Here is a 24764-nt window from a genome sequence, read left to right as displayed (position 1 = left end):
ACGAGATGTTATCACAAGAAAACTGGGAAGGTGCAGCCTTACTGATGTTCTGCTCTAATACAACATGAAAGCTAAGTTTGCCGGGATTCTGTAGCACATTTGAGCAAAACCTGAGGAGATAGAAGGTATTGTGTGCCCACACTTGAATACATATCCAGAAAAAGCTGTACCTTTTCCCAATTTTAGTCTGTTTGCCTTAAAAAGCACAGGCTAAGTTATTGTGAGGATTCCACATTCAATGACACTAATTCACATTTGATTGTCATATATGCTTCACAAAGCAGCTTGATAACAAACACCCTTATTTTTACACTTAATTGTCCCAAAAAAAAAAAAAAAAAAACTACAAGACTAAAGAAACAGAAATGTTATTGACTTTTTATTTCCATAAGGTCTGCACCATCCATGGGCTTCTGGTTGCAAGAATGTGAGAAATGGTGCCAAAAAAAGAAGAGTGCGAGCATAAATGTTCTTATCAGGAATGTGCAGGTCCAGCCTAAGCATTTTGCATCAGAGGGTGAAAAAGAGTCCTAACCACTGTACTGGTCTATACTTAAAATCAGGCACCCACCATCCCCACAATATATGCACAAACAGCTGGGTGACTTAAAACACCATTATTTTGCTCATCGCTTACTGTCCTAGTTTCTGCTCTATTATGTTAGATTAAATAAAAAAAAGAGACAAAAGCGATTTTATGTTTACAGAAGAAAAATAGTCAATCAGACCTCAAAGTGTTTCATAAAGACAAAGTTACTTTAGCTCTATATTTCACAAACCAAAATAAACTAAATACAAATGTTTTAATAGTGGAAACTGGAACACATTTATAACTGTTTGTTGCCTGTACAAAAAAAATAAATCAGATCCAACAATCTGCATGGTCAAGTTTCTACTTGGCGCCCATTTTCCGTATGTTCACGATTAGCCTCTTGCTGTACTCTCTGTGGTCGACAGGTTTCACGTCCATCACTGTGGCCTTAATCCTGGATTCGTCCTGTTAAAACAGAGAGAATCCATCAACATCCCTCTCACAGGACAATTAAAGATTCACAAGTCACACTCTCTCGCATAAAGCGATTCAGTTCAGATTTTCTGAAGTGTGCTTCTGTGAAGTAATTCAAACTAGTCAACGTCTTACCTCCTGAAAGTAAACATTAACAAACTGAATTTGCAGAAAAAAATGCTCATTATAGAGGAAGGTTGGACAGAGGTGCCTGTGGAGGATAGGTAAGGAATGGCCAAAAAAAAAAACATAGTGGCAGTATAAATTTATAAAAATCAGCTAAAAGTGTTCACTTGAACACAGTCAGTCAGTCATTTTCTACCACTTATTCCATAGTGGGTCATGGGGGAGCTGGTGCCTATCTCCAGCAGTCTATGGACGAGAGGCAGGGTACACCCTGGACAAGTCGCCAGTCCATCACAGGGCAACACACAAACAACCATGCACACACTCATTCATACACTTAAGGGCAATTTAGAGTGACCAATTAACCTAACAAACTTTGGGAGGAAGCCAGAGTACCCGGTGAAAACCCACGCATGCATGGGGAGAACATGCAAACTCTATGCAGAAAGACCCCCGGCCAGAAATTGAACCCAGGACCTTCTTGCTGCAAGGCAACAGTGCTACCAACTGTGCCACCGTGCAGCCCCACTTGAACACAGTATGAAACTTAATTCACAGTTGTTTAAAATACCTGCTATCCGCTTTATCAAGGGTCACCAGTTTTAATACCTATTAGCTATAATCCCTTTATAATTAATTTTTTTCCCTTGCAAATTAATTTTATCGTAACTTATTTCTCCTGTGGGTAAGATGCTGACTTCTCACAAGTACCACGCAGATCCTCCGTTCAAAAACCAAAACAAACCATCTCTTTGATGCAGATATAAATCTATTAAAAGCATGCATTAAGAGCTTTCAAACTGTGATATTAATCATAGGTGTATTCTAAAGTATATGATACAAACTCAGCACAGTCTAGACTGTTAACCTGAGAAAAAGATGAAATGTAAAATGTTATTTATAAAGAAAATAGCAGATAAACATTTTTCATCCCCTAAAAGACATTTGGAGGAGGTATCTAAACTGCAATGGCATTTAGCTTCCACAGCTGTCTAGACATGGGGAGGTCATTTCTCTCAGGGCCATGCATCCCTGCATTTAAACTGAAGTTACACTCAATTCTTCTCCATTAATCCTCTGCTGTGGAAGTGGGTAAATGCAACTCATCTTCCTTTGGACTTGCGCTTTCTTTAGGAGCATCATATACCTTGTTTGTTCTGTATAAACAGATATGGACATATTCAACAAACAAGATAGAAATCATTTCTATTTTTGTTTCAACTGTAACCGTAAGTCACATTTAGAGCTACAGAACTCTGCAAAGCACTACTTCACAACAGCTTTACTTCAGGCAAAGGATAATTCAACATTTGTTTGATTGTATCAAATGGAAAAATTGACAACTGCTTCTTCAAAATACCTAAAAGATTTAAACTAATGTTGAAGTTATATAATCAGCCCAAAACATATTTTCAGCACCTCTATCCAACATAAATAATTTATCACCTTTTGAGATCGGATCCAAAGATCTTACACATCACATTTCTTTGCATTCACAGATCCTATTATAATTTCTGTACCTAATTTGGTACAATTCATAAATCCCTCAAATGTAGGTCAAGCAAAACTAATCATCTTTATATCTGCTCTAAATTGGCTGAATTATGATCATTCCAGTATTTTGTTTTATACCATACAGCTATTACATGCGCGGGCTGTAACAGCACCACAAAGGTTTGAGTGGGTGGGTTTTTACAAGATATTTATGCATTTACTTTGTCTAGAATTATTCTGCATCATGTTTACCCATCAGTATAAGGGCAAAAAAAGAAATACCAATTCTATCTCTTAAACAAAAGTAAAAACTTGCCAATAAACATTGAAACATACAGTCAAGACACTTAAATACCTAATAACTGGAAAAACAGAATATTTTATCTCCCAAATGGCTTTTTGAGACAAACCATTTAAACTTTCTAGACATGGCCTTCAGGTACAAGAAGACCTCATTAACAGCACCAGAGTTTGAGTAAAAATAAGAAAAAAGGTGTCAACACCATGAACAATCACAACAATGATGTGAGCATCTACTGCTGAGTGATGAAATCCTCAAGTCACGAGCTCTGTGCAGCAGCAGAATGGGGCTCTAAAAATGGATTTTGATGATCTGATGCTGCTCTATATGATGTCGTAAAAGGAATAATAAAAAAAAAAAGGTCACTCTACACCCCACATCTTTGCCGGAGTACTAACTTTATGATTTCACACGAATCAATTTCAATTATAAAACAATACCATTTCCAACACCATCAACAAGCACTCGAAAATGGCAACAAAAACAACAAAACAGAAAGTACAAAGCTGACAGCTGAATACTTTCAACAAGAATAAAAACGATAAACAGAAGCACGGTTCCACTTTTACCTTAAATTGGGTCGTGAATGTATTTTTATTTTTTGGACAATATACTGCAAAAGGGTGTTGGACCATGTTTTACTGAATATTGGTCCATTTGCACGTTGCTGGATGCCACCAGGCCTTCCGGCGCCATCGGCCATTTTGTACCCCAGGATAGTCCGCAACTACAAATCCCAGCGGGCACCGTGGCTGATAGGACGGGGGCGTCGCAGCTCTGGCGTCACAGTGGATTATGTAAGGGCACCATGACTTTTCACGCTGGAAACCGAGACGCAGTTACCACGCAACTGGAGCATCACTTTGGAGAAGAAATCCCACGTGGACTTTAATTCACTCTCCCCATTGGCCAACGAGAAAAATTCATGAAAGACGTTTCTGGGATAAGAAGACCAGAAACTTCACTTTACCGATCGAGGGCGTGGATTTAACACGTAACCGAAACAACCACGGAGTTTTCAAGGAGACGCAATTTTTCCTCCTTGTTTTTTTTTGTTCCAGTCGACTAGTGACGGTCCGTCATATTTTTCACCTTTCTGCCAAGGAGGCCGAAAAGGACGAAGACAGACCGATCTCCTGAATTACCTACGGACGCCTGGAAACTACCCCCCCCCCCCCCCCTCATGGTGAAATCCACCATTTCCTGTGTCTTCAACTTTACTGGTTTTACTGGTTTGCCGCCGAAAAGTTTATGATCCCTTGTCCACTGAGTTTACAACTTTGGGGGAGGGTTTATGACCCTGTGTCTGTTACACTGAGCTACATTCTGGTGGGCCGCTCCCAAAGCTTCATTCAACACCATATTCCTCTTGTAATTTTGCCATAACTGCTCGTTGGATTTCATACACACGCAATGCTGTTTTGTTTTATTTTGTTTAGTTAGATATTTTACCCTTTTGTGTAGAACTCTGCATGTTTGATTAGGTGAAGATTATTTAATCGGAAGAGCGAATTGTATCAGGGCTGCTGATTTAATAAATATTCACGTAGATAAAGAGAAGGCGTTTGTGTTTATTTTGTGCAAGAGTGACTTGTCAGTCAAAATAAGGTCAAAGTTCCCCACGTTTCAGCAGAAACGGTTGATTAAACAGTGACATCTAGTAAATAGTTATCAACTATTACTGAGAATTTGCTAATTGTAATTATCAAGGGCTTTGAGACACAAATACAACACCAGAGGACATCTCTGATTTTGATTCATAAATGAGGATATTTGGTTAAGAAATTAATTTTCTCAAATTATGATTTTTTATTATAATTCTTGATAAATATTAATTCATCAATAATCATAATCCCAACAAGAAAATACCAACATTGTTTCCCATCAATATAGATGGGTCCAAAAAAGTTTATTTCAGTAATTAAATTCAAAAGGTAAAACCTCAAATATTTACACAAAGAGATATTTCAATCCTTTTATTTCAGTTAATTTTGATTGTTATTGTTTACAGATAATGATAAGGTTCAATATCTCCTAAATTTGAGAATTACATAAGACAAATAAATAAGGGAGTTTTATTTGTTAATGACAGGATATTACAAAGTACCTCCATATATGGTACAGTATATGCACCCCATACTTTCCAATGGTTATAATCAGTCTGACAGAGAGAGGTATCCCAATCCTTGTGATTTTTAGTATAACAATGACCATCAGAGGGACTCTTTGTGGGGTTCCTTGAGACAACATTGTTGTAAATAAGCGCCGTTTAACTAAATAATCTGAACTGAAACTATCTGTGTAGTTATGCTGCTATAGGCTTAGGCTGCTGGAGGACATAACGACCACTTTCACCCTCTTTGCTACATTCTCACACTACTCTCCAATTTTGCATTATTTGCTGTTATTTCAGCTTTTAACCTTGTTCTCTCTTTTATCTTCCTAGAAGCTACACCTGGCCTGGCTCTGTATCTACCTGTGACACCTTTCTGGAGAGGGGAATCGTCCGAGCTTCTGCTGGCAACAACTTAATGCTCACCCTCTACCGATGATCCACATGGCCCTGTCTTTCAGTGTTTAACCCTTTCTCTCTCATAGACATGGCGATTGACTGAGCTTAACTGTAACTAACTCTATGAGCTCTCTTTCAGACTCTAACCTTGAAAACTGGCTCAGAGTTTATCTGTTCTTTATTTCTAGGTGAAACGACTAAAGGAGCTACATCCATTAACATTTACTTTTCCTTCCCATAGAAAGTACTCCTGGATCAGTGCTTCTGTGTTCTTTTTGTGTCTCTGCTCTGTTCTCTCAAACCCCCAGTCGGTCGTGGCAGATGGCCGCTCATACTGAGCCTGGTTCTGCTGGAGGTTTCTTCCTGTTAAAAGGGAGTTTTTCCTCTCCACTGTCGCTACATGCATGCTCAGTATGAGGGATTGCTGCAAAGTCAACGCCAGTGACTGTCCACTGTCTCTACATGTTCATCCGGGAGGAGGGAATGCTGCAAGTCACTGACTGGATGCAATCTGCTGGGTTTCCTTAGATAGAAAAACTTTTTATCCAATTTGAATAAAAAGCTAACTCCAACTGCACTGTTCAATGGTTAGGATTAATTGGAATGTATGTACCTGACTTTTGTGAAGTGCCTTGAGACGACTTGTGTTGTGAATTGGTGCTATATACAGGTCCTTCTCAAAATATTAGCATATTGTGATAAAGTTAATTATTTTCCATAATGTCATGATGAAAATGTAACATTCATATATTTTAGATACATTACACACTAACTGAAATATTTCAGGTCTTTTATTGTCTTAATACGGATGATTTTGGCATACAGCTCATGAAAACCCAAAATTCCTATCTCACTAAATTAGCATATCTTTAAAAGGGTCTCTAAACGAGCTATGAACCTAATCATCTGAATCAACGAGTTAACTCTAAACACCTGCAAAAGATTCCTGAGGCCTTTAAAACTCCCAGCCTGGTTCATCACTCAAAACCCCAATCATGGGTAAGACTGCCGACCTGACTGCTGTCCAGAAGGCCACTATTGACACCCTCAAGCAAGAGGGTAAGACACAGAAAGAAATTTCTGAATGAATAGGCTGTTCCCAGAGTGCTGTATCAAGGCACCTCAGTGGGAAATCTGTGGGAAGGAAAAAGTGTGGCAGAAAACGCTGCACAACGAGAAGAGGTGACCGGACCCTGAGGAAGATTGTGGAGAAGGGCCGATTCCAGACCTTGGGGGACCTGCGGAAGCAGTGGACTGAGTCTGGAGTAGAAACATCCAGAGCCACCGTGCACAGGCGTGTGCAGGAAATGGGCTACAGGTGCCGCATTCCCCTGACCTGGGCTACAGAGAAGCAGCACTGGACTGTTGCTCAGTGGTCCAAAGTACTTTTTTCGGATGAAAGCAAATTCTGCATGTCATTCGGAAATCAAGGTGCCAGAGTCTGGAGGAAGACTGGGGAGAAGGAAATGCCAAAATGTCAGAAGTCCAGTGTCAAGTACCCACAGTCAGTGATGGTCTGGGGTGCCGTGTCAGCTGCTGGTGTTGGTCCACTGTGTTTTATCAAGGGCAGGGTCAATGCAGCTAGCTATCAGGAGATTTTGGAGCACTTCATGCTTCCATCTGCTGAAAAGCTTTATGGAGATGAAGATTTCATTTTTCAGCACAACCTGGCACCTGCTCACAGTGCCAAAACCACTGGTAAATGGTTTACTGACCATGGTATCACTGTGCTCAATTGGCCTGCCAACTCTCCTGACCTGAACCCCATAGAGAATCTGTGGGATATTGTGAAGAGAACGTTGAGAGACTCAAGACCCAACACTCTGGATGAGCTAAAGGCCGCTATCGAAGCATCCTGGGCCTCCATAAGACCTCAGCAGTGCCACAGGCTGATTGCCTCCATGCCACGCCGCATTGAAGCAGTCATTTCTGCCAAAGGATTCCCAACCAAGTATTGAGTGCATAACTGTACATGATTATTTGAAGGTTGACGTTGTTTGTATTAAAAACACTTTTCTTTTATTGGTCGGATGAAATATGCTAATTTTGTGAGATAGGAATTTTGGGTTTTCATGAGCTGTATGCCAAAATCATCCGTATTAAGACAATAAAAGACCTGAAATATTTCAGTTAGTGTGCAATGAATCTAAAATATATGAATGTTAAATTTTCATCATGACATTATGGAAAATAATGAACTTTATCACAATATGCTAATATTTTGAGAAGGACCTGTAAATAAAACTGAATTGAATTGAATACTTAGTCTGGCTTTCCTGCCTAAATAACTGGATCACTGATCACACAGAGGCTCTGCTGAGGTAAAAAACCCAGGTTGGATTAATGGCAAGCGGTCAGCTTGATTTCAATGTTGGTTCTGGTGCCTCCCATCTTCCCCTTGACAATACTCCACAGAATCTCACTAAACATTTTGCATTGGATCAAAACTGCAATTGTGTAAGATGGGATAGAAAACATTAAGGATATGTGGTTAAAATCTTTGAGTCCAAGTACTCCAGTGTAATGATAGCTAATTCATTTAAACTGAACACTAAACATCAAATCATTAAAACTGCAGTGATAAAAGTATTTTAATAGATGAATCCAGATTTGACTCATTTGGCTTGATGTTCAGAATTTTTAAACTCTTCAGTGCTTAAAACTTAAATGTTACTTTATGGATATTTGTTGCAGTTCTACATAGCTACTTTCAAAACTGACCCTAAACTATCCAGCGTCATCCACAAGCAAACATGTCAGTGTATACTGACAATGATTGGCTTGTAATGTTGAGAGGAACAAAAAAAAAAAAAAAAAAAACATGAACACGGAGGTTGCAGGTGTCTCTGTTGAAGTAATACGGGTTGTGGATACATGAGCCAATACATGTTTGTAAGCTGTGCCATTGGCAGTTAGGACGCTGAGCTGACTGTGACAGACACAGTGGTCTCTTCTGTGTGCTGAAGGCGGATGCCGCCTCTGGCTCGCATCCAGACTTCCTGCTCAGAGTCCCAGCCCAATCAATTCTTTTATGCTTTTCCCTTAAAAACAAACCTCTGTCTGTGTTGCCTACAGGAAACAGTGGCCGCCGCTAAGCTGTGCACGAATCCTTCACAAAGCCACTGAAAATCAACAGCTTTTCTGGGACGAGCAGCTTTTCAGAGGTAATAATGACAGCACAAATGAAAGCCAGGTAGATTTGTTAATGAATAGGAAATGATAAGGATGGAGCACAAAGGGAATGTTTCATTTCTGCATTGCATTTTATGCTTGGAAAGAAGAGTTCAGTGGATTTGAGGCACCCTCATTCAGTTGTTACCTGTCATTTATTAAGTGACCTTATGTGTAGTGCTTGTACTGATAATCCTAAAACGTTCACATTTTGTCACATTACACCCAAAACCGTCAATGCATTTCATTTATAGACCAGAACTAATGGAGCCAAATCTTTTTTGGGCTACATATAAAATGCAATGTGATTTGGGAAGCCAACACATACGCCCACAGTAAAATATGGTGGTGGCAGCATCATGCTGCGGGAAGGCTTTTCTTTTAGGTAGCTGGCTGGTATTAATCTGGAGGGCTAAATAAAAGTAAATATACTTATACAGGTTTTTATAAATAAAAAATATTTAAAACCATTTATCATCTTTTATTGACTTAGTATGCATACTTTGTGTTTCATTTCATAAAAAACACTAAAGTTTGTTTGTAATCTGTAAGGTGGGGATAAAGTAATGCATTTTAACATTTTCTGAGACTAATTATCACTGTTTTACTTACGTTATACGTTTCCAGCTTCACTCTGTTGCGGAAGATAAAAGTGTTGAAGTTTGCTTGCTGGAAGATCTCATCAAAAGCTGATTCATTCTGAAATATGAACAAAAATATTTTTCTTCTCGTTTCACAAAACCAATGCAAAAAAAAAAAAAATATCCATTAATACTTAAAAACAATAGCAAGGATTTCTCATAAGGGTTACATGGAAGAACAGAAGCACATCGTCTGCAAGTGTGTGTGTTTAGAAACTACAAAACTGGAAGTTTATTTCCTGAAGGAACTATTCATTTTGGGAAAGAACCGACTCACCGAGTCCTTGAGCTGGCCCAAGTAAGCTGCATTCTGGCCCAGAATGGCCTCTGCACTCTCCTGGAAGCAAGTTACCCACTGGTTGTCGGCGTAATCCGCAATGTTGGCCTGACGAATAACACGGTGGAAAGAAAAGGCGACAGTAAATACAAACAACAACGGTAAAGTGTCTAAAGTGTGATGTTTGCCTGATTGACTGCAGTTAGAAGATAGCACACATCCTGCTGCTTATCCTGGCAAAATGCACAGAATCAGTGTGGAAGCAGATTCAACAATATGCTAACTGGAGAGAGCTACAAAACAAGAACATATCTTTCCTTTTGCTGACTACGTTTTTGTTGTTATCTTCATGTAAAAATATTTTATTTGCTTCAAAGCTGAGAAACATTTTATTTGTGTTCATCAGTGAACACGCTCTAAAATAATAGTGCACAGAGACCAGCAACACTTAACACAAAGCTGTAAAAAGCCTAAAGTCAATTTAAAGTTAGTCCTCATTAGTGTTTCACAGACTTAGCTTTAACATTTCTAACTTTAATTGCAAAGAGCAGTTAGAGGCAATGTTGTGAGACAGAGAGAAGGGCAAAAGAGAGAAGGACAAAGTATTGAGAAAAAAAAAATCAATATAAACTTTTGAGTATAAAAACAACCTCAGCTAAAGCCAAAAACCGGCTGTGTAAAATGTGAACATTTGCACAGGCTTTGGAAGGACAAACGGTCACTCACAGATAGAATGAGGCGGTACTTGAAGTTGGGAAACTCTTTATCGCACTTCTCACAGCGGAACATGCCATTCTGCTGGTCAACCACTTTTTTGTTGCAGTCCTGGCTTGGGCAGGCCTGATAAAGGCAGTTCTCCTTGCGCAGAAATACGATGGTGGCTATGCAGGAGTAGTAGTCAGCCTAAACGAGGAGCAAGTGACAAAAATCTACATTTAAACAAATCCACAAATCTCTCTTAAATAAACATTTTAAACGTTACCTGTTCAACATACTGCTCTATGATAGCATTCTCAGGAGCATCCAGCAAAGTAGAGTGGAAGCAAAAGCTCTATCCATTCCTGTTAAAATGTCAGGTTTTGTAATGTAAGAATATGAGATAAAGTTAAAAGCTAAGCCATATTTTTCATATGTCTGCGCTATGGGGTAGGGTAGCAAACAGGAAGCATGGCACATCTTCCCAAGTAAAGGTGTGCCATGCTGATAGGCTCCCACCCAAACAGAATGAGTGTAAGAACTAAATCAAAAGGTGCTTCAACCGAGAACCAGTTTAAGGGTGTACATAAAATAAACTGAAATAAACTAAAATAATTTTAGTTTGTGTTTAGATTGAGTTCAGGAATGATTTAATTATTTATCTCACAAATCCAGGCATTTTAGAGGTGTGTGGACTCCTTGATCCACTGTCAGTAAAAACATTCAGGATGTTGACAGGAAGCAAATTATAGCAACATATTTTACCTGCTTACAAAAACAGGACAAGTCACTAAGGCAGAAACTGATGAGTACAAGAACGTCAGGGTGTGTTCCAGCTAAAACACTCCCTGGTCAAGCTCAGGTTGTGGATGTGCCATCTTTTTGTTTTTTGTCATAAAGGTCCACTGTAATTTCCAACACAAAAGCGCCTCCAAAAACAAAAGCCTAATGACCATTTCGTTATACAAAACTAAACTTCAGAAGGCCCCAAGGTCCACTGCTTTTGTACAAGAATAACTATTGATGTAAATGTCCCCAATTAGTCTGTGATTGACCTGTGAGAAGAGGGAAAAAATAACTTTCTTGCATCTGTCACAGACTGTTAAAAAATGCAACATCAAGCAAACAAGCAAATTGTGCACACTTGCTCTGTGAAGGGTGCATGGCATCGATGTCGTGACTTCAATTTGTGGCACAAAGACTTGGTGACAAAAACAATGGCGACAGGACTTTGTTTGGTGGGGTCTTAAGAAGCCTGACCCTCTCTGCCATCATCTATAGGATGTGACAGAGTTTGAGGGCAGCCTCAGCGTTGCGTTGTCATAAGCTCACTTTGTTACATGGCATGCTAAAGAGAAACAAGCAGCTCGAGACTAAAGGGATAAAACCCTTTAGAAGTCATCTGAAGTACAGGTCCTTCTCAAAATATTAGCATATTGTGATAAAGTTCATTATTTTCCATAATGTCATGATGAAAATTTAACATTCATATATTTTAGATTCATTGCACACTAACTGAAATATTTCAGGTCTTTTATTGTCTTAATACGGATGATTTTGGCATACAGCTCATGAAAACCCAAAATTCCTATCTCACAAAATTAGCATATTTAATCCGACCAATAAAAGAAAAGTGTTTTTAATACAAAAAACGTCAACCTTCAAATAATCATGTACAGTTATGCACTCAATACTTGGTCGGGAATCCTTTGGCAGAAATGACTGCTTCAATGCGGCGTGGCATGGAGGCAATCAGCCTGTGGCACTGCTGAGGTCTTATGGAGGCCCAGGATGCTTCGATAGCGGCCTTTAGCTCATCCAGAGTGTTGGGTCTTGAGTCTCTCAACGTTCTCTTCACAATATCCCACAGATTCTCTATGGGGTTCAGGTCAGGAGAGTTGGCAGGCCAATTGAGCACAGTGATACCATGGTCAGTAAACCATTTACCAGTGGTTTTGGCACTGTGAGCAGGTGCCAGGTCGTGCTGAAAAATGAAATCTTCATCTCCATAAAGCTTTTCAGCAGATGGAAGCATGAAGAGCTCCAAAATCTCCTGATAGCTAGCTGCATTGACCCTGCCCTTGATAAAACACAGTGGACCAACACCAGCAGCTGACACGGCACCCCAGACCATCACTGACTGTGGGTACTTGACACTGGACTTCTGGCATTTTGGCATTTCCTTCTCCCCAGTCTTCCTCCAGACTCTGGCACCTTGATTTCTGAATGACATGCAGAATTTGCTTTCATCCGAAAAAAGTACTTTGGACCACTGAGCAACAGTCCAGTGCTGCTTCTCTGTAGCCCAGGTCAGGCGCTTCTGCCGCTGTTTCTGGTTCAAAAGTGGCTTGACCTGGGGAATGCGGCACCTGTAGCCCATTTCCTGCACACGCCTGTGCACGGTGGCTCTGGATGTTTCTACTCCAGACTCAGTCCACTGCTTCCGCAGGTCCCCCAAGGTCTGGAATCGGCCCTTCTCCACAATCTTCCTCAGGGTCCGGTCACCTCTTCTCGTTGTGCAGCGTTTTCTGCCACACTTTTTCCTTCCCACAGACTTCCCACTGAGGTGCCTTGATACAGCACTCTGGGAACAGCCTATTCGTTCAGAAATGTCTTTCTGTGTCTTACCCTCTTGCTTGAGGGTGTCAATAGTGGCCTTCTGGACAGCAGTCAGGTCGGCAGTCTTACCCATGATTGGGGTTTTGAGTGATGAACCAGGCTGGGAGTTTTAAAGGCCTCAGGAATCTTTTGCAGGTGTTTAGAGTTAACTCGTTGATTCAGATGATTAGGTTCATAGCTCGTTTAGAGACACTTTTAATGATATGCTAATTTTGTGAGATAGGAATTTTGGGTTTTCATGAGCTGTATGCCAAAATCATCCGTATTAAGACAATAAAAGACCTGAAATATTTCAGTTAGTGTGCAATGAATCTAAAATATATGAATGTTAAATTTTCATCATGACATTATGGAAAATAATGAACTTTATCACAATATGCTAATATTTTGAGAAGGACCTGTAGACGACTATTAGAAATGTGAAATATTTATATATTTATTATAGCTTTTTGGCCAATTAAGCACAGTGATGCCATTTTCATTAAACCAGGTATTGGTGTGTGGTCAGGTGCCGAGTTCTGCTGAAAAATAAAAACATGCTCTAAAGTTTCCTGGTAGGTGGCTGTACTGACTTTGTACTTGATAATTCCTCTGGACCAACACCAGCAACCAAATTAATTAATGGGAAACATCCCACTGGACCTCATGTAAATTGGATTCTGTGCCTCTCTTGTCTTCCTCCAGATTCTGGGATCTAGTTTTCCAAATAAAATATTTACTTTCACCTGGAAAGAGGACTTCAGACCACTGCTTTACCATCTAGTTCTCTTTTCTTTAGCTCAGGATAGATGATTCTGGGGTTGTCTCTGGTTTGTGTGTAGTGGATCTTTTAAGCGCCATCTTGAGCAACAGTCTCCGCCTTGTGAATCTCCCACAAATTCTTGAATGGGCCTTGCTTTCAAATCATTTTAAAAGTCGTCATGTTTTGCACCTTTTCTCTACTAAACGTTTCCTTCCACTCAACTTTCCACTAAATATACGTGGGTGCAGCACCCTCCTTGTACAGGGTGTCAATGATTGTTTGCTGGACAACTGTCTCTCTGTGAGCAGGGAGTAACATAACGTGTTAAAAGTCCATTTTAATATTCCATTAGTGAAAAACTCAATTCTGGGTTTTATTTGCTATAAGCCAAAAGCACCCAAATTAACAGTTACACATGCTTAAAATATATCACCCAATTAATCTACCAGCTTCGCTTTTTGAATCAAATTACTGGAAAAACTTTTAATAAAATAAATAAACTTTTCCATTATATCCTAATTTATTTAAGATGTGCCTCTGGTCTCCAGGTCTCCAGAGAACAGAACACTGTAAGTCCATTAAAAAACACATTGTGAGCAGAAATAATGCAGCAGAACAGGAAAGAAAACAATCGAATTCTCCTAAAGAAACTTCATATTACCAGTTTAAGAAATCATACTGTTAAGTTAGCTAAAGGTTAAAGACATTTGCTCCTATTTAATCGATACATTTCATTCCCAGCCTCTTTGTATACACAAACATAAAATAACAAGGTACCACATCTTCAAGGCCATCATAACTGCATATATCTATTCATTTCTCATGCTTTAATAAAACGTTTTTCATCATACTGTGATAATTACCATAGTGCAGTGCATTTTATTTATTTATGTTAAGTTTTTGTGAAACTAGTTGCCTTTATTTGCACTATTCAGGCAGAACTTGGGCCGAGAGAGAAGAAGCAGCAATGGTCCCCAGGTCAGGAATCTAACCCCGGACAGCTGCATCGAGGACTCATAGCCTCTGTACATGTGGTGCATTTTAAATTATGACAAATTACTAAAGTTAACATCTTTGCACAGGGCATATTATCTCCTCGAGACTATTTCTCTGCTAGCAAAGTTTCCTTCAACAGTACAAATAAAAAGGTGGTCATGAAAGAAAATGCATTTGCTCCACTATTGTGCGGTGAGGTCATTTCATTAAAAGGTGCAAGGAAAGATGCCCGTGTAATCTTCACAATCAATATCAGAGATAAATGCGTCTTTCACCAGGTGCATACACTACAACTATAAGTGGACATCTACAGAGCAGAGGGATTAATGAGTAGCAGGAGATAAATGTCGCTTGGATTTGATTATAAACATATATGGTGGTGCAGGGATATTATATAGTATTGATTGAAAAATGAATCACACTGAGAAGCTAAATCCTTTTTGCAGCATAAAAAGAAGGAAAGCTACAGAACTAAATTTACTTTTAACCCGAAAGGTATGCATTTAGTTCATAAAAACAACATTTTTGTTCAGGATTTTTTAATCAATCGTTTATTGTCTTCTTAAATATCACAAAAGTCATCACAGGAGTGTTAATGTATTTGTGTCTCAAGACAAAGCTGTGTATGTGTGTACCTTGTCACCGTGTCCCAGGTGCTCCGACTTCACATCAGCCAAAGTCTTCCAGTTTTCCATGAGTCTTCCGCCTCTCACCTCCGTCAGGGACTGTCCCTCCATGGCATGTCCTTCCTTGTCAAACCTACATGAATTAAAGTCAGACTGTTAGTTTGACCCTGGTTAAAGTGAGGTAAGTACTCATAAAATCATCTGTCAGGTCATTCGTTTGGTCCGTAAAATGAGAGGAACTTAGTGCTGAGGATCATGTTTGCAGAGTTTGCTTATTTACACCAAAGCACTTAAATTCAGCGGCAAAAAAACTGAGAAAAAGAGAAATCATATTTGGGAATAGGAAATGTTAAATTTCCCTTTAATGATTTCTAAACTACATAAAAGTTTTATTTTCAAGCAATTCATTTATTGATTGACAAGCAACTTTAGCTTACAAATGTAAAAAGCCTACTTCACCAATTTCTCCTGGCAGGTATGATTGTCAGTGACCCAAAATAAAATAAGCTAAAAAATAAACAGATGCAATACATCTACAAATATGTCCCCAAAGTTATGTTTCATGCAGTGGACTGACAGCGAATTGTGTGGATTAACATTAAAAGCAATTTGGCTTAAAAAGGCTTTCAGAAATGGCTCTGCCCCGTTTTGTGACCAAACGTTTAGGGTTTACAAAATGAGATTTTAGAAATATTCTGGAAAATACCAAGAACCCCAATATTTTGTTCTCACAAATGGAGTAATGGTTTTACAAATCACAAACTGGGTTTTCAAGAATTGGTAATGAGTGCAGAATAAGGCAGGTCAGGTATGACTACGTTCATATTTAGTGACTGTTCTACCTCTACGACATATAGTAAACCTCACATAAAACAAAGAAGACAACTTGCACATTTTATGCAAGCGACTCAAACGAATCATAGGGGATGTTAGAAATAATCTATTCTGAGGACAGTACAGGTAAAGGGCTCAAACTGTGATAATTTGTATTTTTAATTTACATTTGCGCTTCATTGGGGCTTAACTTGTATTCTGTACAACTGCAGGAATCCTCCTGAGCCACATTGAGGAAGCCACGTGTGTTTCTGGATAAATCACCAGCAAAACACCAAAGAAACAAAAACAGGGAATAGACTAGAATGGCCAGCTTTGATTTTCAAGAAGCAATTATATATCAGATCGGGTTCTGCAAAAGAACAGCAGCATCAGCTATGACTTTGTGACTGACGATGGGTCCACTGGAACCAGTTTACCCAACACTGGCTGCACACACAACATGATCCAAGGAAGGTCAATAGCAGCATAAAGAGGGAGGTGCGAGGTACGGCTGAAAATAACACGGGACCCAATTCAGCTTTGCACAAGTCACAATCACTTGTTCCAGCCACAAGTCAGAAGCCAAAATGGCTCCAAGTCACACAGTGGCTCAAACAAATGAGGCTAAACTGTTCACAGCTGGAACACTGCAGCAGTTTTCCACTGGAAAAAACTTCAAATGACTAGATTTCTAAATCCTAGTTACTACAGAACATTAAAAAGAACATAACATGACATAATGGATCCAGTTAGGGACAGCATTATGATTCAATTCACCATTCAGACCAAAGTATGAGGCACAATAAACTGTTGCCAGCATGTATTTTAGAAGACTGCAGGGTGCCCACTTAAACAATATTAAAAAAAAAAAAAATTTCCAAGCAGGGAATCCGTTTGCCTTTGTCAAAGCATAGATGGCTCATCTGGGAGTATAGATGGCCAAGAGGCTTTTGAAATGAATCAACAGCACAGAGACAGATGAGTTGGTCAGGGTCAAGGCTGTTATCAAAACCCCATTTTTAGGCAATGTTCTCAGTTACTAGACAAAAGACACTAAGAGGAAGAGAGGAAAAGGCAGAAGAACAAAGATGGGTGGAGGTAAAAAGCAGTGGTTGTAGAAGAGATAATTCAGGTTAAAAAGGTCAGAGATCAGCTGAGTTTACTAATCTGGCACAAGGCAAAGTCTCAAGCAAAAAGGAGGTCAGGTTGTAAAAATGGCAGAAAGCCTCTTCTCCTACAGGCATGACTAATTAAAAATATTTCACATTAAAAATTCAGACTGTGGTCTGAACAAGCCAATTCCCCACCTCTGACAAATGTGAGCAATTCTCTCCAGTGGCAGTGATTTTTTCACTTGTGTACCTGCAAAGATTTGCTTTAATTGCGAAAGCAATCACTAAGCAGCCTCAAGAAGATGAAAACTGCAATATCTGGACATCTCAGAAGACAGATGTCTCTACAAGGGAGAACTTGCAGCAATTTGGCGGGTTAATACCCCCACCAGATGTTTTAAGGATCCACATGGAAGCACTGGATGTCATGTTTAATATGCTGCTTCTGAAAAGAAATTAAAATGCTAAACAACATACTACTGTGACATTCTGATTTGAAACTGCAGATATTTCTTTTATTTATGCAAACATCTTGGAGAAAACAACTTACAGGGAAAAAACAAGGAGGTTTCATGGTATTGCGCATGAAAGTAATGAAATTTAGTTGAAGGCGAACAGGCGGCATTGTTTACAGGAAAGTAAACTACCGGCACAATGAAGGGATAAAGACAGACCCGTGCTTACGGCAAGCGTGTCAAAATGCTAGTGTGTTGATGTGCATAAAGGTCAGCACAGGAGCAGCGACATGTCTGAAGAACAGGCATGAATTGGTGGGGAGAAAACTCAAAATAAGCAATGTTCTCAGCTCCCGGCCGAGACTCATGTTTAAGATGACAGTGGCAGAGACGCAGCAAATGTGGTTCCTCCATCTTCTGTGACATTTAGATAGTCCATTCATCTAGAGCAAATGACATGCTGCCAAATGCATAACTTGCTTTCATTGTAAACAATGAAGCTTAAATATGTAAACAAGGATCAGTGTATGCTGGTGAGCCATAAATGATTGTCTAGCATGAATGCGGAGACCTTTAAAGATGTTATTAGTCAGGAAGATATTCTGCAGCAAATCTACAGTGGTCCCATCAGATTGCATCACAGTGAACCCAGCAAAAAGTCAATACATACAGGAATTGTTAAAAAACAAAAACATCACCCTGTGAAATAAACCTGAATAATTTATTTTTTATGAGCAGAACAAGCGTTGATGCTTTGTTTTAAAGGTTTGATAAAATAAAAATGTATCAATGAGAAATGCTAGCAGCATAAATAAAAACCAACCAACACAAAAGAGGATTTCTGCTGTGATTTCACTGCACAAATCCTTTATTGCGTCGTTTAGGAGAGCCACAACATTGCACGTGTCTTTTAACTAATTTAATTTAATCAGTTAAATGGTTTCACTGCCCAGCAAATGCTGCATGAAGCTCTTCGGTCTAAGAATAATGAGGTTTACCAAATGACAGTTTAAATCATCCTGTATTAATTAAAGTTAGCCCACACCTTAGTAAAGGTGTGGTTATAATTCCAGTCAGCAAAATAAAAAACCATAAAAATTAAAGCAAAAAAAAAAAAAACGATGCATTAATGAGGCATCATATTTACTGGACTACTGGCAAAGCTTGTTTACTTGCTCTCAGGCTCACGTAATTACTGCCCCAACTTTCTGACTTGTCTGTGCAAGTGGAAATACTCGAGCGCTGATAAGGAAGACAGAAAATGTCAGCTCGACTAAATGAGATAATGGTAAATGTCTGAGGGTGACTGCATCAAGGACTGGGAATAAACCTGATAAAGACTGGATGAAGAAGAGACTGCCCTGCCTGGCAGTAAGACGAGAGGCAGCATGACCCTCACTAAATGCGCTTTTGCCACCTAATGGACAAGTGCATCTGCACAGTCAGATGAAAGTGTAGATTTCATGTAATTAGCAGCCTTTGTTCACCCATCAAAAAGGAGCAGTAGGCATAATCATGTTAACACCACCATTAATCAAAGATTAACAATATTAGTACAAAGAACAGCTTTTTATTTCTAAACAAAAGAAATTAATGGCATTTTATTCCCTTCAAGATTTATTACTGAGCCATTAAAGGGTTACTGTCCAGCTTTTCTAATGAGCGAGAGCAGGGCTGCACCACTAATATTCTGCATGAGCCAGCGGCCCACCAAGGAAAGACTATTCATTTGAAGAAGTCCCACAGGCCTGCGCCAAAATAGTCAAATTAACATGCCTCTGCAGCAGGAAGACAACCGTGATTCAGCAGCCTCGGGTCTATAGTTGAGAGAGAAAGCCTTTGGTCTCCTAAGTGCAAGAATGAAATTACACATATTGTAGGTCTGCATTAAGCAACTCATTATTTTCTCAATTATTCTAACTTTCATAAGGCATCTAACTTCAAGAACAATTTGGAGAAACATGCAGAGTGCAGCCATTTCCATATTGGCTTATGATGAACATAAGACATGTACAAGCCCATTTCTTAAATCAGGTTAGAACCATAAACGTCCTTGTATTTTATCAGGATTCAATGCAACAAATAGCGCTTTATAAGTTCTTAAACTATAGAATTTTGAAGTTTGTATTTTAAGTAGTGTCCAGGTCTGGGTAAGGTTAAAATGGGTATATCAAGGCTTTATTCTTCAACCTATTTTTTATTCTGATTTGTGGGTATTATCTATCCATCCATCCTTATAGGTTACACATTGTAACCCCGAGCTCTGTAGAACTCTGTTGCAATTTCAAAGTGAAGTTTGAAAAAGTGAAGGAACCGTGACCATGTTAAAGTCCAGATCCAATTGCTAACATGTGGTTGAAAACTAAATCTGCACTTTACCCTGAACTCATCCTCCCAACAGAAAAACATGGTGGTGACAGCGTCATGTTGTGGGGATGCTTTTCTCTAGCACGGACAGGGAAGCTAGCCAGGTCTCTGAAAAGATCGACGGAGTTAAAACAAGGGCGATTGTGAGAGAAAACCTGTTGGAGGCTTCAAAGGACGTGACTGAGGCAGAGGTTCACCTTCCAGCTAGACAGTGACCATAAACGAACATCCTGAGCAACAATAGAAGGATTTAGATCCAAGTCGATGTGTTAGAATTCCCCAGCTAATATACAGACCAAACAATTGAGAATCTGTGGCAGAACTTGAAAATTGACGTTCACAGATGCAATAGGACTGAGATGGAACGTTAAAAAAAAATAAATAAATAAAAGGTTCAAATATTTTTGTCTCAAGATGTGCAAAGCTAAGGAAGAAATGCAGCTCTGTTCGCAGAAGGTGGTGGTTCTACAAGCTACTGAACCTGAGGGTGCCAAATAAAAATGCTAAATTTTGAAGTAATATACATACTTCAAAATGTACCATAAAGTCTGTGGTTGTAATGCTTCTAAATATAAAAAAGGTCAAGGGGTATGAGCATTTTCACAAGGCAATGTAGGAATTCTGCCATCAGGAGTCCTCTTATGATCTTTTTGATGAAGCCTAAACATAGAACTAATGACTAAAGACTACATTTTTGCCAGTTTGTCCACAGCTGTGTTACAGCTCTCAGCTATTCTAAATAATGATCTCGTCTTGACCGTTGCTCTTTCAGGAATTGACTTGGACTGCGAGTAATGAATCAGGTCTCGCCTCCTTCCATCTGTGACTTTAAAACTGTTCATTAATGACTGCCTTGAAACCTGTGGGAACCCACCGCTCAGACAAGACCCCCATGGACCAATGTTGCTTCAGCAGGGAAATAAACCAACATGAGGATTTTAAGGATCATTATCTTTACCCGCCTAAGAAGAGACTGAGAGTGGACAACAAATGTCTGTCATTAAACCCAAGAGGAAACAAACAGTATAAAGTCTTTGTAACATGGAGTTAATGGTGTGCAGGTAAATGGAAAAAATAGCACCCTAGCGTGATCTTAATTAGATATTTTCTCTTTGAGCAAATAAATTCCTCCTACAACAGAAAAGGCTGCAATGACAAATGTGATAAATGAGAATAAAGCCAGTCAATTGTTAATTGACCATCTAACATAGAAACTAGGGTCACATTTGACTGGTTTGTACTCTAAGAAAAAAAATTCAGAAAACAACAAGTGGAGGAAACACATATTTTGGCTAATTTCTGCATAATCACATACGTTTAGATCAAACACCAGCCAAATACAAGGGGAACAGAAACACTGCAGTGAGACACCATTACACAAAGATGTTTCTGGGTTTAAACTCATTTTTGCAAAGGCAGTTTGAAGGGGTAAAAATGCATTTTCACAGATTAAGTATGATTTCCATTTATATGTAATGCTTCATTAAAAAAAGCCCAAATACGTGGCTGATGGGGGGAACGCTAATCTTAATGAGAATGTGCACATGCACACTTGCAAAAACTGGAAAATAACAACCTGCCATTTAATTTCAGTACTATGTAAATCAACAAATCTGAATCCATTGTTTGTGGAGCAAATAAAAGCTCCCAGCATTAAAATGTTGACCATGTTTAACATGTGAGTTATAGCGCATGTTTATATTTTCCTAGCTGTATCATCCATACTCCGCTCACTTACCAGCCTCTGAGCTTGTATGCCTCTGGAATATCTGGGTTAATCATCATGGTGCTGCTGAAGGATGCAGAAAGTGAACGGCCTCCAAAGTCTGAGAGCTTTGCCCCCTTGATGGCTACAATCGGCTGTCCAGAGCCTTCGAACGTTTCTGCCTGGAGACGTAAAAGAACAATAACATTGCATTTCATTTTTATTTGTCTGAAACTTGACAACTAACTTGACAAATAGTACTGAACACACAGGAAACAAGGAGCCCCCTAATTTACATTTAAAGTACTTTCATGCTTTAGATGAGTAGAATAACCAGATCAGAGAACAAACTAAAGAACGGAGTGGTGAATAGGTGAAGACTTCATATATGTGGAAAACATTCTTTAAAGTTGTTTGACACTGCACTTGTTCTTTAACAACTACACCTTTTTTAATCCCCTCATTTTTATGACATATGACATTCCCTGGAGAAGCCATGAATAAGCATGACAACTGAATATAGACCTAGTACCGATGCAGTCATTTAGAAAGCCTTAGACAACCTCAGCACAGCCCAGTTCTTTCTTACCTCCTCTCCCCACAGTGTGACCGTCACCAACTTCCCAGACATGTCCATCAGACTCAATGTTCTCTTGGATACTTCACGGTTAGACTTGGTTGTCAGCCGGGTCACCTCGTCCACGCTCTTGCACACTCCAATTACGTCTGCGATGCAAAAACAAATGCGTGGATTTAATTATCGGACCGGCACCACTCTGAACCTTCGTTTGTAGCCCTGTTGCATTTGGATTGCATTATATTCTGAGCATAATATTCTCAAAAACACAAAAGACTTATTGAGTATATCTAATTTCTAAAGCTGCCTGAGACAATTCTTCTTGATGTAATTTGGCACTGAAATAAAGAGGCATCAACTATCACACTGAGTGTTATTTTATAGAGCAGGAATGTTTTTGCTTTTAGCAATCAATGGACAATCCAGTCCTCTGGCTCACATACTTGGCACTTCCACCTAGTTTATTGGAAGTAAAATCATAAAAGCAATCGAGTTTTCACACATGAAAGTCATCAAACATACTTCGCACCGGTTATATTAATATGTATTTTTGTGTTTAAAGTTTTCCGTAGTATAAAGTAAGTTTCACAACAGTAACCGATGACAGGTTTTGGCAAATTATTCAAATCACTGTTTTCAGGAGGCTGCAAAAGACATGACTGTGTCTAAATACAGACTTTCATATGGCAGAGGATTGACTGGTGAATAACGCGTCAAACATTTTGATTTTATCTGCTCAAACATACAGGAGCAGAATTATTTCGCAGGGAAAGCAGAATGTCTTTAAACAGGGCTTATTGCTTTCCTGGTTCCTCAGGCTTGTGGTCTCATCACAGCATACAAGCAAAGCCCTCAACCAGCGTTACAAGTCAGAATCTCTTCAAAGAATAAAATAAAATACAATAAAATGCCAAACGAGTCAATGAAAACACAAACTTAAAATCCAGGATTACTAACCAAGTGTTGGACACAACCTTTTCCAGTATTGATGCTCTTTTTCGCCTCAGACTGCTTTAATTAGATGGCTAACGTCATCTCACAAAAAACGTGACATCATTTAAAAAGATGCATCTTCGTAACTCGTATTTTACCTCAAGTACCACGAAAAGCTCAAATCTGGTGTTGGTAATCTGGAGAAGATTTCTCGAACTGTGATTCTAGCAAAAATCGTATTTTAAACATCAGAGAAGATTGTTTAATAATGCCAGCACTTGCATCATGCAGTTTGCAGGCCAGTACCATCGTGAGGTAAATTGGCACAACTCTTATTTCCGCTAATATAACAGTTAATATATTATTATCTCAACCTCCCAGCACATCAGTCTATAGCTTACATACAAACTATGCAGAGGGTGGCTTATTAGAGGAAGCTTAGAAGCACCTCATCAAGAACTGAGCTCAGCATTAGTTGCTTTGTTTGTGCCATCAACACCACATAACAAAGCAAGACATTTTAAATATGTTTAAGACCTCAAAAAGCCTAAATACGTGCTGTGCATGTGTACACAAGAAATGATTAAAGATCCAAAACATAAACCACCTGTAGTTTGGTGGGAAGTGCATTATTAAAGGGGAAACATGTTATACTTCACTGTGTGCAATACCACACTGGTCAAAAAAAAAAAATAAATAAACCAAAAGGAGCACTTTTTAATCAGAGTGTAATATCAAGTCGGTTAATAGTAGTTGGGTTTGTTGCAATAAAGGGGCAACAATTAAACGACCCCGAAAACAGGGATGGTTTTGCAGGTGGAGGCCGCAGACATTTTTTTTCTCCTCGTTTTTTGACTGCTTTTCAGTAGTTTTGCATTTGACCAGGGTCAGTGTCACTATTGGTAGCATGAGGCGATACCTGGACCCTACGGAGGTTGCTCAGGCAACCCAACTCCACTGGGATGGCACATGAATACGTGCCATTGCCCGAAGGTTTACTGTGTCTCCCAGCACAGTCTCAAGAGCATAGAGCAGATTCCAGGAGACGGGCAGTTACCTTAGGAGAGCTAGACAGGGACTGTCTGGGGTCCTCAACCTATCAGCAGGACTGCTATCTGCTTCTTTGTACAAGAAGGAATAGGATGAACACTGCCAAAGCCATACAATGTGACCTCCACCAGGCCACTGGCTTAAAAGACTGACCGTACCACTAGAAACAGACTTCATAATGGTGGCCTGTAGGCTCGGGGTCCTCTAGCAGGCCCGGGGTCCTCTAGCAGGCCCGGGGTCCTCTAGCAGGCCCGGGGTCCTCTAGCAGGCCCGGGGTCCTCTAGCAGGCCCGGGGTCCTCTAGCAGGCCCGGGGTCCTCTAGCAGGCCCGGGGTCCTCTAGCAGGCCCGGGGTCCTCTAGCAGGCCCGGGGTCCTCTAGCAGGCCCGGGGTCCTCTAGCAGGCCCGGGGTCCTCTAGCAGGCCCGGGATCCTCTAGCAGGCCCGGGGTCCTCTAGCAGGCCCGGGGTCCTCTAGCAGGCCCGGGGTCCTCTAGCAGGCCCGGGGTCCTCTAGCAGGCCCGGGGTCCTCTAGCAGGCCCGGGG

General features: G+C 39.8%; 1 protein-coding gene across 1 annotated transcript in view; it reads right to left on the bottom strand.

Moving 5' to 3' along the window:
- Positions 1–366: 366 nt before the first annotated feature.
- The window catches only part of rpa1 (replication protein A1), a 33426-nt gene continuing 9028 nt past the window's right edge, over positions 367–24764 (bottom strand). Inside the window, exons 11-17 of the mRNA XM_047390723.1 lie at positions 22252–22388; positions 21696–21844; positions 15217–15340; positions 10255–10431; positions 9529–9636; positions 9223–9309; positions 367–997 (exon numbers count right to left, since the gene is read on the bottom strand). Coding sequence (XP_047246679.1) covers positions 893–997; positions 9223–9309; positions 9529–9636; positions 10255–10431; positions 15217–15340; positions 21696–21844; positions 22252–22388 — 887 coding nt within the window. The 3' untranslated portion in view covers positions 367–892. The remainder of the gene's footprint in view (positions 998–9222; positions 9310–9528; positions 9637–10254; positions 10432–15216; positions 15341–21695; positions 21845–22251; positions 22389–24764) is intronic.

The sequence above is a fragment of the Girardinichthys multiradiatus genome, chromosome 18 (assembly GCF_021462225.1).
Source record: "Girardinichthys multiradiatus isolate DD_20200921_A chromosome 18, DD_fGirMul_XY1, whole genome shotgun sequence".
In the NCBI taxonomy this organism is placed as follows: Eukaryota; Metazoa; Chordata; class Actinopteri; order Cyprinodontiformes; family Goodeidae; genus Girardinichthys; species Girardinichthys multiradiatus.
The sequence above is the reverse complement of the archived record's forward strand: the minus strand, read 5'-3'. Positions and strand labels throughout refer to the sequence as shown.